General features: G+C 38.3%; 1 protein-coding gene across 3 annotated transcripts in view; it reads left to right on the top strand.

Moving 5' to 3' along the window:
* The first annotated feature begins 418 nt into the window (after positions 1-418).
* Positions 419-11,506, top strand: part of ANAPC1 (anaphase promoting complex subunit 1) — a 59,395-nt gene continuing 48,307 nt past the window's right edge. Inside the window, exons 1-13 of one of the 3 annotated variants that reach the window (XM_087962068.1) lie at positions 419-579; positions 1,637-1,873; positions 3,041-3,202; positions 4,962-5,013; positions 5,178-5,281; positions 5,508-5,590; positions 6,090-6,151; positions 6,976-7,121; positions 7,437-7,657; positions 8,536-8,742; positions 9,608-9,703; positions 11,170-11,260; positions 11,362-11,427. In XM_087962068.1, the coding sequence (XP_087818194.1) occupies positions 1,661-1,873; positions 3,041-3,202; positions 4,962-5,013; positions 5,178-5,281; positions 5,508-5,590; positions 6,090-6,151; positions 6,976-7,121; positions 7,437-7,657; positions 8,536-8,742; positions 9,608-9,703; positions 11,170-11,260; positions 11,362-11,427 (1,503 nt within the window). In that variant the 5' untranslated portion in view covers positions 419-579; positions 1,637-1,660. Of the gene's footprint in view, positions 580-1,636; positions 1,874-3,040; positions 3,203-4,961; positions 5,014-5,177; positions 5,282-5,507; positions 5,591-6,089; positions 6,164-6,972; positions 7,122-7,436; positions 7,658-8,535; positions 8,743-9,607; positions 9,704-11,169; positions 11,261-11,361; positions 11,428-11,506 lie in introns of all 3 variants that reach the window. The other 2 variants (XM_087962066.1, XM_087962061.1) reach the window with 2 other exon arrangements.

Genomic DNA, 11,506 nt, shown 5'->3' with positions numbered 1-11,506 from the left:
GAGCACCAAGGACCCCTCATGTCAACCCTGAGCTACAAGTATTCTCCTTTATCAGTTTATTCTATTATCTCAGGCCAATATTTCAACAGTTTGCACGTATCACCATTTGCATGTCAAATAACAGGCGGGAGGCCGTTTCTGAGTTATCACTAAGCGGAGATTGGACCGTGCTATAACCAACCGCATCGTCCTTCCCTACAGCAGGCAACCAATTGCCATAGAAACAGCTGAGGGTACAGTATCATCCTTCTTATCACCATAGTAACAACCGAAAGACTCCGTTCCTTCGATCGCTTCTTCGTACCCAGCAACCTGTTCCCGATGAGACGAAACGGAAGAAAGGCGCTTTCTAGGCTTTCTCTTTCGCCAACCCGAGAAACTCATCAATTCCCGCTGTAGTCCCCGCCCCTCGTTTCTCGCGGAGGGTGATGGGAATTCCAAGATGGCCGCGCCCGTTTAAGAAGCTGGAAGAGGGGAGAACTTGCTGCTGCAACTGCAATCGCCATCTGAGGGGGAGACACGGGGAGAAGCCGCTGCAGCTTAGGCCCGCAGCCGATCGCCCTTTCCTGTGTCACTCAGGTCCGTGGGTCCCTCTGCCTCCCACAGTTTATCACAGTTAGTTCCCGCCTTCCTTTAGCTTTCCAGTCCATCAAGGGCTGGCTTGCACGTTGCATACCCAGAGACTCCTCCGAGTGTTTCTAACTCTTTCATTCATTCGTCATCAGTAGTTGTGACAAATTTGTGCTCTGATATACAAGGCAGTTGTAGTTATTTTGCTTCTTTTGGAATTGGCATGTGTTGGCATTTTCAGGCTTTTCAAAATTTTCAAAGGATGTACCAAAGAGGGGAAAAAGTGACAATATTTTTATTTGAATCTGCAGATGAGTAAATCATAAGTAGAAACAATATCAACAGTTGTATTGAAAGGAAGTGAGGAAGAATCTCACTCTTACGATTTTTAAATATAATGTAGGCAGTAAAATGGTGTAACAATTTTGCATTTCTCTATAATTTATGCCATTTATTTTGCAGTGTTTTTTTAACTAATTGGATCCTTCTGAGTGTTGTATATGGTTTATGATTATTGTATATGGTTTATGATCATTATATCTTAGAACAGGGGTCTTCAAACTTGACAGCTTTAAGACTTGTGGACTTCAACTCCCAGAATTCCTCCTCCAGTCAGGAATTCTGGGAGTTGAAGCCCACAAGTCTTAAAGCTGTCAAGTTTGAAGACCCTTGTCTTAGAATATCAACATATATTGTTTTATGATATCTCCAAAGGATTGTCCTGCACATATAATAAGGAGTGTGTTATGGCAAATACTTTGTCGAATGAAAGGCCTATAACATCTTTGGAATTCAGCAATCCATTTCAAATACTTGTGCTAAATCACTAGAGAGAACAATTTGCATCAATTATTTGGTAGAATTTTTATAAGAATATTTTGGTTGATGGTTTCCAGTGCAATGAAAGATGGACTTTGGGGTTAAGAGGTTTTAGTTTAGTTCCTTCTTTATGATTTTCAGGGATATTGATATCAATGAGGCTAACAAAAACTGTAAGAATTGCACAGTATTGTGTATGCTTTGAAGGATCCTGTGTAATCTGGTTTCTGTTTTGGACTTTCTTTAGAAATAATGTTGATATTTAGAACTCATGTCGAACATCTATGAAGAGAGGTTAACAATGATTGCAGCAGGGGATTTGCAGGAGTTTGTCCCTTTTGGCCGTGACCACTGCAAACATCATCCTAATGCGCTGAACCTGCAACTACGGCAGCTGCAACCAGCCTCAGAACTTTGGTCATCAGATGGAGCAGCTGGTTTGGTGGGGTCACTTCAGGAAGTTACCATCCATGAGAGACACAAGGTAGAAATGCTTTTGAAAGCAGTATTTTATATTTAGCAAGCTTGTACTTAGCATAGAATGAGAAAGTGGTAAGACTGTGGATAGGATAGGGGAAATATATTCTGTTAAACCTGTTTCTGGGTTTTTAGAAATACATAGGTAAACACTGAATTGATACAAGATTTAAAAAGTGAATAAAAGCATTGATCACACAAGTAGAACATAAATAGTAGGTTTGTAGAGCTTAGAGAGCTTAATCAACAGATAAACAACAGCACTAAAGACCAATTCTCTATTTTGGGAATGTTTGCTATCTGCCAAATTGCTCCTATACTTTTAATCTCTTTTGTTCACTCTCTTCTACCAAAACAAAATTTAGAGCTGGCCCAGAGCATTCATGTATAAATCTTTAGAAGAAGGCTATCACTTTTTTTTGTTAGGACTAAAATATTAAACAGTATAGCAACATTAAAATATTAAGTACAATAATGATTTGTTGAGAGACTTCATTGAGACTATTATCCAGTTTGGATAATAATGATTAAGACATCAGACGAGAAACTAGGAGACTGAGTTCTAGTACTGCTTAGGACTAGATGACTTTGGGCTACTCACTTTCTCTCAGCCTAACCCACCTCTCAGGGTTGTTGTGAGTAAAATAGGAGGAGGAAGGACTGTTCATTGCCTTTAACTGTTTATAAAAAATAATAACGGCAGGATAAAAATAAATAGAATAAATGTTTTGTATCTTCTGCATTCTATTTTTGACTATAACAACAGTTCTGTTCTGAAAGAAATATTCTGAGTTTTTTGTCAGATTTTTTTTTATCAGATTACTATAGATTATTTCTGTAATTGTGCTGTCTTACCCATCAAATGTATTTTATCCATAAGCATACCGTATTAGAACCAAAAATTGTTGAGAAATTCAGGAAAACAGGGTGATACTTGATTGAACACAGATTGCTTTTGTAACTGATGCTAGAAAAAACCTAAACATTTATGGTTAGTTTTTAAAATAATTTTTGCATTAGTCTTTTTAGAAAGCTAAGTCTACTGATCTTCAACAATCACCAGAACCACTAAAATAAGTTATGCAGTGTATCATCATTTTTTTCAAACCACACTTATGATCTAAATGAGCATTACTGCACAATAATAGTGATATTCTTTTTTTTTTCCTTTTAGGAAAGTTGGAAGTTAAGGAAGGGCATCAGTGAGGTTGGGGAAGAAGTAGAGTATGATGAAGAACTGTATGTGGCTGGTAATATGGTCATTTGGAGCAGAGGAAGTAAAAACCAATCTTCAGCAGTTTATAAAGCATTTACTGTTGACAGTACTGTTCTGCAGGTACGAAAAGTGGTACAGTATAGAAATTGTTTAGCTACATTGCCAAGGAAAGTTAAGGTCATGCTTGCCTTTGTGCTTTATGTTTAAAATTTGTTTCAAATTTGTTTTGAAAATAACAACCAGAGAATGGAGAAAAAGCTTCATTAGCACAAACTGCTTAATGTTCATATGATCTATAATTTCATTTCCTGATTTTTCTATATACTTCAGCTTTAAAAGTATCTGTCCAGAAGAATGTGGCATGTGAGAACAAGGTTGCATGACTTTAAAAAAGGGATTTTTTCCTCAGCTTGTATACTGCTTAAAAAAATTCCCCCTGAAATTGTTATTGTCCTATTAATAATGAGAGCATTCTTTCTTCTACTTGGAAAAAAAAAGCATGAGATACAAATGATTTTCAGGAGGAAAATAGTGAAAAAGAAACGGATTTATAATTTCTCATAAAATCAAAGTCCTGACCTAATTTCAATGTCCCACATCTCTGCTTTTTCAAAAAAATCAGGCAAGACAGCCGATCTTCATTTAAGGTCATCAACCATTCAAAGATACAAGTTCTTACAGTGAGTCCTCACAGGTGTGGCTGTCACAGCATCCTTATGATCATGTGATTGCACTTCAGGTGCTTAGCAACTGGCTGGCAGTTATCACATTGCAGCATCCCATCCTCATGTGTTCACCATTTGCAACCTTCACTGTTTGCTTGGAACAAGCAAAGTCAAAGGGGAAACTGGCAGAAGGCCTCAAATGGCAATTACATCAGTGGCCCCCAACCTTTTTTGTGCTACGGCATCAAAAAATGATCTGCGGCCCGGTACCGGCATCAGCACGCATGGCAAGGCGAGCTGAGCGACCGGCCAGCCAGCCGTCCCCCGCTTCTCCCCGCCACCTTCAACTCCTCCTTTGTACCTTTGTCGATGGGCTTCGGGACGGCTTCGGGACGGTCGCTCGGCTCGCCTTGCCTTGGGTGCTGAAAGAATCCTCACGCCTTAGTTTTGTTCGAAACTGCCCCCCCTTCGATGAAACTAAGGCGCGAGGATTCCTTCAGGACCCAAACGCCGCTTTCCAGCCGGAAAAGCTCACCGGAAGCACTTTCTCATCAATGGCGGCGCCCAGCAAACCGGCGGCCCGGTAGAAAATGTTCCACGGACCGGTACCGGTCCGGGGCCCGGTGGTTGGGGACCTCTGAATTACATGACTGCAGGATGCTGTGACCACCCAGGAATCGCCTAACAATAGCAACTTGTAAGTCAGTCATATGACATTGCCACTTACAACCATGTTGCTTAGTCATTGCTTAGTTTCCAATCCTGATTACTGTTGTTAAGTGAGAACTTTCTGTAACCTGCACATTTAGCCTTAGTCTTCAGGACAGAATGTTGGCATTCCAAGCTTAATCAATGGAATCATAAGAAAAGCATGCAGCTTCAGAACAACGTTTTTTTCTCTTTCACTCATCTCTAAAGTAGGAGTGATGTAACTGTGTAAAGCACCATGTTAATGGATTAAGAATGTTTTGGTGGGGTGAGAGGTGTTTTTTTTCTTTTTCAGGATATTTTTTTCATTTTGTTTTGCCTTCTAATAGCTCACTATTATGTAGGGATGTTGCCATTTTAGCGGAGCTATACTGAGCCAGAATTTGAAAATCAAAATGATAATACCATAGTTGCTGATAACTAGTTTTGAATATATAGGACTGTTTTCAGAACATAGAAGAAAACAAAGCAAATTATTTATTTCACTGATTTTTATTTTATTTTAGGCATTGTGGTGTGACTTTTCAATACCCCAGGAAAAATCTGAAAGAAATAAAGGTAAAAGTAATCTTTTAGACCATTTGATTTAAGATCTGGAATTGGAAAAGCATTGTCCACGTTGATATGAAGCTGCTCCAGAAATCAGTGCAGAAAATGCAGCCTTTTGTGACAAAAATAGATGAATGGAAGATAATTTGAATCTCACTTGTCTCCCAATTTAGATAGCTGTCAGTTAGTAGAAAAATGTATCTGCATATTACAGAGCTCTTGCATAAATATCCACAGTATTGAAGGAAAGGATTACACTGCTTCTTTACCCTTTCAGGTAAGCTGTATCGAAGTATTATTTCACCTCTTTTTTAACCAGAAAAGTAGCTGTAGTAGATTCTGGATTTTTTAAAATGCTTTTTATAATTGAACACGGTTAAAGGACAATTTTTCAGTAAAATAGAAATTATGGATAAATAATTAAAACATGAAATTTCTGTTAGTTGGATTAAATTAGATATTTTTCCACTATAATGAAATATTTTTAATGTAACTTTTTATAGGTAGCGAATGTCTGGCCAACAAAATACGGCTTGTTATTTGAACGTAGTAGTTCATCGCATGAAGTGTCGCTAAATCCAAACAGGTAAAGTAAGAGGCTCATTGCTTAGATCAGAGTCCCTCAACCTTTTCAGTTTTGTGGACCAATGGTGGGGATGGTTCCACACACATGCATCCCCATTTGTGTGAACAGTGAGCAAATGCGGGACTTGTCAATCGCAACACATCTCCCAAGATTGTTGTTATAAATTGAGGAGACCCTCCCAAATAGGCTACATGCACTGTCAGAAAAAAAGTGAAATATAAAGATAAAATATCATAATTGCCATATTCCTAGTTTTCAAGCTATTGTTCAGAATAATGGATGGGAATTATGCAAATGTTCATGTGTGTGTGCATAGCATCATATTTCCTTCCATTAACTTATATGCCTAACTTAGAACATTTCTGATCAAATCACAGTTCATTGCTAATATGCAAATTGTCACATTGGAGCTTATGGTAATTTTGGACATGACTTCAATTTGAAGTTGTTATCAGAACATTTGTGGATGTATTTAAAACTTTTGTTCATTTTTTTTTAGAGAACCTTTGCCTACCATGTTCAGCATGCTTCACCCATTAGATGAAATAACACCAATGGTTTGTAAGTCTGGAGGTAAATTATGTAATGCACAAAAACAAAGATAATTTTAGATCAGCTGTAATCAGAGACACTTAGCTTTGTTGACTGCTCTGCATTTGATAGCTTTTAAAAATATGAGATACTGGGATACATACTGAATTATTTATAAATATGTGTTCAGATATACATATTTGATATTTATCTTGAAATTGAACTCATAGAACAGTAAACTTGAATTGTTTAGATTTCCCCAATCTAGTGCCATATAGATATTTTGGCAAAATCCCATAAGTTCAGTCACCATACTGTACTCAGTGGCTTAGATGATTAGAAATATAGTGCAATACATCTGGAAGACATTAAATTGGAAAAGGATTATCAGAAAACAGCTCAGCAGCTGGCTAACCTTGTTGAAAGCTAAGGAGGACTATACTTGATTAATACTGGGATGGGAGGCCTATAGGGAATATAGGGCTGTACGCTAAGTTGGAAAGTTGAAAAAATATTGAAAGAGACAGTGGCAGACCACTTCTGTATTTTTGCCCAAAACATGGGCATGTTCATGAAGTCACCCAAAGTCTAGCTAGACTTGGAGGAGGCTAATCTTCACTTTAAAAAAAATGTTGACATTTATCCCATTGTTTTTAGTAGTGGAATTTAGTTACAAAACAAAAAGGGACATAACAGACATACCAAGGTGAAAGAAATAAAGGGGCATAAGTTGAAAATTGATTTGTTTTATTTATAACTGAAGCTATTTAAAAAGTTGGCAAAGTATACATATAATTGTTTTTAAACCTTGTCTCTTGACAAGTAATCAGTTTGATCCTCTCTCTACTTAGCAGCCTTGTTTACCACTGCCAGAATACAGTATGTTGCTGATTATTCCATGAGAATTGTTTTCGTCAATGCTGAGCCCTCCATTCTCATGACGTATGATGCCTCTCAGTGCTTGCATTCCATATGGGCCCTTCGAAGAGTAAAAGCAGAGGTAAAAAAAATTTAAGGGTGAAGTGAGCATGGTATAGAAAACAAAAGATGATAATTAATTGCCTATTTTGTGAGTGGATGTTGTTTGTAGTTTGTTACACTGCACAGTCACCCGAATGGACAGAGGTCAGCTACTTAGTGGCCTCCTAAGGTTTTAGATTATAACTCTCATAATGAATGACCATTGGCTGGATTACTGGAAATTTATGGAAGTGATACTTAGAACATCTGAAAGTTCACTTTTTAAAATTCGTGTCTTAAAATGTGATGTTATGCATATGATTATTTGAATCACATAAAACATTTTTATCTGTAGGAGCAAAGTGCAGTCTTGAAGGTCCCTGAGCAGGCATGGACCCCACAGCATGCAGCTGCCAGCAGTTCCTTCACTGTCCATCTTAAGAATCTGTCTAAGGGTGACTCACCTATGGCTTCTCCATTCCAGAACTATTCCTCTATTTGTAGCCAAAGCAGGTCGGCATCATCTCCCAGCATCCATTCCCGTTCACCTTCCATTTCCAACATGGCAGCTTTGAGGTAGGTTGCTTACTTTTCTTGCCCTTGTACTTTCTTTTATTTCAGGATTTTAATTATAAACAGAGATCAGGCATGCTGCTGAGATCTACATTTCCTTTATTTATGACTATTTTGTAAACAATGAAACTAAGTGAGATTTCAAAAATTTTGAGGTTCAGGATTTCCTGCTGTAGTCATAAATACTTGATTTCTTAATTTCTCCTTCTCAGTTTTTGAGTAACCCTGAATAATTTCAGTGTCACCGTTATATTTACATATTGCCATAAATTCATATAGTATTTTATTTCATGAACAAAGACAAATATGCATGTCCCAGGATAATATTGCAGGATCCAATCTGGGTCGGTCACTGGGACCAGAGGTTTAGTCATGTCACATTCTGGTGAGAAAGAAGTTCCATGAGGATGGGTTCCAGCACGAGTCCAAAAGCTCGGAAGATTAAACTTCTGGTCCCATGACCGATCCAGATTGGATCCCACAGTATTTTATTTCATTTAGTTTATTGGGATATATGAATCCTTGGTCCATAGTAGTAGTTAACATGAGGTATGGTACTGGCTACTAATTTGGTTGGCTTCAGAATTGGACCAGACCAATTTATTAAAGTCATGGGGATTTGGCAGTGTTCCTGCCTCTCCATTGGTTGAGAGACTAGTGGTTCCCTTGTGTAGTTGGTTGACCAGTGTGAGAACAGACTGCTGGACTAGGTAGGACAGGGTTCCAATACAGGAGGGCATTGCTTATGTTCTTATGCTATGTTTAGTTTGTAGTGCTTGAAATCCTAAGATGTAAGAATTTGGGCCTGTAGTGGAAAGGGAAGTTAGCTACTGAACGTGTATTCTCATAGAGAAAATAAATATATTTCTTTGTCTTTGCAGCCGATCTCATTCCCCAGCCTTAGGGGTACATTCTTTCTCAGGAGTACAGAGATTCAACTTCTCCAGTCATGTTCAGTCACCTAGGAGGCACAGTGTCTGCCATTCTCCAAACAGTGCTACTGAGTCATTTCTTGCCCCAGAAACTGAACTCATTGTTCCAGAGCTTTGCATAGAGCATCTATGGACAGAAGCCTTCACTACCCTGAGGTTTGGAAGAATCTATTCCATCTAAAAGAAGTCTTTACACAATCCTGACTTCCTCAAACTAAATGATTTAACTTTCAGAGAAGAATACTTTTATGTGGCCATATTTTTGCATCTAATGATAAGCCAAGCATTTGGGGGAATAACAACCTCTGACTTGAAATTCTCTTGCAACCATGAATGCATTAAACCACTATCTCTGTTTTCTTTGGCTAATATGTTTATTTTCTTGTATAAATGACAGGACAATATTGAGTTCATACGAGTGAACTTTTACATTGTGATTTAATAAGCCACGGTCATAAGCTTATTGTGAAGTAAAATACAGTTATTGCACTGAAACAGTGAAGAGCATTAATAGTGTTTCCCCCCAAAACTTAGAGCAGGGGTAATCAAACTCGCGGTGTCACGTGATGTATCATGACTTTCCTCCTTCGCTAAACTGGGGAGTAGGCGTGGCATCTGGCCCTTGGGGCGTGAGTTTGACACCCCTGGCTTAGAGAGTGCTGTAAAGCATTATGAAGCAATATATGAATCTAAATGCTATTGCTAATTTGTAATTAACTGGGTGAATTTGCTCAGAAGTTTCATTTTAGAGCTAAAGTGAATATGCTCTACCATTCAGTTATGCCAAACTATACTTAACAACTCATGGCTTATAACCTATGTATAATTCACATTTCTGATTATCTTAGTCACAACCTAAATCCACAGTATAGCTACCCATCAGTCTGATTGAACTCTGTGATTTTCTTCTGAGTTCATATATACAAATATATATTTAGCATTTAGACTGATGGGACGAATACTTAATTTTTTTACTTGAAGAAGTCTATATTTATTATTTTTTGCTTATAAATATTTATAGAGAGAAGAATTGTCAAGCCTCCAAAGTATTTATTACAACTGATTTTTGTGGGCAAAAGTTTTTGTGCTACTTAGTGGAATCCCAGCTCCAATTGCGGTAAGTATGTTTTGATATTTATTATTTTTATTTATTGTATACATTTAAAGATACAGTTTAGTTTTCCAAATGCATAGGAAATGCATATTGTTTGGATTTTTTTCACATTTCATTTATTAACCAGCTCAAGGTTGACTCAGCCTTCACTGTTGGGCTCCGTTAGGGATGATAGATGATCTGAGCCCGTCAACACATTTGCAGGAGCTGTCGCACCCTGCCTGGTAATTGCGACAGCTGCAGTGTCAGAGACTCGTGACCTGCGAGGGGATCCTCAGTCGTCTGTAACTTGAAAGGAAAGTCCTGTCTGTGTTTGATGGATTGTTGGACTTAATTTGATGATTCTGCCAAAGCCCGTGCGGCTGTTGAATCAACTGTGATGAAGGAACAGGCGATGGGAGGGGGAGTTTAACTATTTAGTTTACTCACGAGGAGATAGGAATCATGAGCGATGGATAGGTGATAGGGAAGGAAATAGTGGACTTATTAGGTAAACCGGATGATGGGAATAAGGGGTGATGAAGGGAATGATTAGGGGCGTGGATAGGAGATAGAAGCCTTTAGGTGGGTGTGTTTATACCTTTAAATAACACTGTAAGGCAGAAGCTTCCAGTGCTAACCTAAACCGGTTGGGATACCGTTCTTGTCGGATGGAAAATTTGTTGTTTGACATTAAAAACCTTTGAAACCTGCTTTCTGCTCTGCATGGTGGTTTGTGGTTTGTGTGCAAATCTGCAAGTTTTCAAAGATCAGCTGAGACTTCCATCCTTCCAAGGTTGGTAAAATGAGAACCCAGATTGTTGGGAGCAACATAAGCTGATTCTGTAAACTGCTTAGAGGGTGCTGTAAGGCACTACAAAGCAATATATAAATCTAAGTGCTATTGCTAATTGGTAATTGTCTGGGTGAATCTGCTCAGAAGTTTCATTTTTGGAGCTAAAGTGAATACCCTATGCCCATGATGGCGAACCTATGGCACGTGTGCCACAGGTGGCATGCAGAGCCATTTGTGTCGGCACGCGAGCTGCAGGCCAACTTACCTCACAGCATGCGCATGCGTAGGGGACATGGGGGTGCACGCATTGCCTTCTGGGTGCTGGCATGTGAGCATGCAAGCGCACACACAATTTTTGGCACAGGAGCCCCAAAAGGTTAGCCACCACTGCTCTACCATTCACTTATGCCAAACTATACTTAACAACTCATGGGTATGAGTTATATGTACCTATGTATAAATCACATTTCTGATTATCTTAGTCATAATAACAAAGCATAACCTGCCAATTGTGACATTTGCTCCAAATCAAATGAAAACTTTTTTTTTTGTCAAGGCTAAAGGCTTGAGTCTCTAGTCTAGGTCAAATATTTATGCATATTGTATTGTATTTCATTGATAGACATTTTGTTCCTATCATGTTACAGTCATTTTTATGCAAGATTGCTCTGTTTCCCCCCAACTCCACTTTTAGGTGTGTAAAGTTTCAGCAGAGTAATGACAAGTCACAGTTGATCTTTGGTGCCATTACCAACATCCAGGCAAAGGATGCAGCTGCAGTTGATGTAAGTATGAGTATGTGAATTACATGTAAGTTGTATTAATTGACAGCATTTACCCAGATAATTGAAGATTAATGTATTCTCTTCATTTGATGGATTTACAGAACGTTGATACAATGCTGGTTCTGGAAGGCAATGGAAACTTAGTGCTCTATACTGGAGTGGTTCGAGTATGTACATTATTTTTCTTCATTAATAGCTTATGTATGTTTTATTCATAGTCTCTTTTGTAACATTTCTCTCCTTTTT

This window comes from Notechis scutatus, chromosome 1 (assembly GCF_049901735.1).
Source record: "Notechis scutatus isolate UNSWTSFEM ecotype Mainland chromosome 1, rNotScu1.2, whole genome shotgun sequence".
Classification (NCBI taxonomy): Eukaryota; Metazoa; Chordata; class Lepidosauria; order Squamata; family Elapidae; genus Notechis; species Notechis scutatus.
The sequence above is the reverse complement of the archived record's forward strand: the minus strand, read 5'-3'. Positions and strand labels throughout refer to the sequence as shown.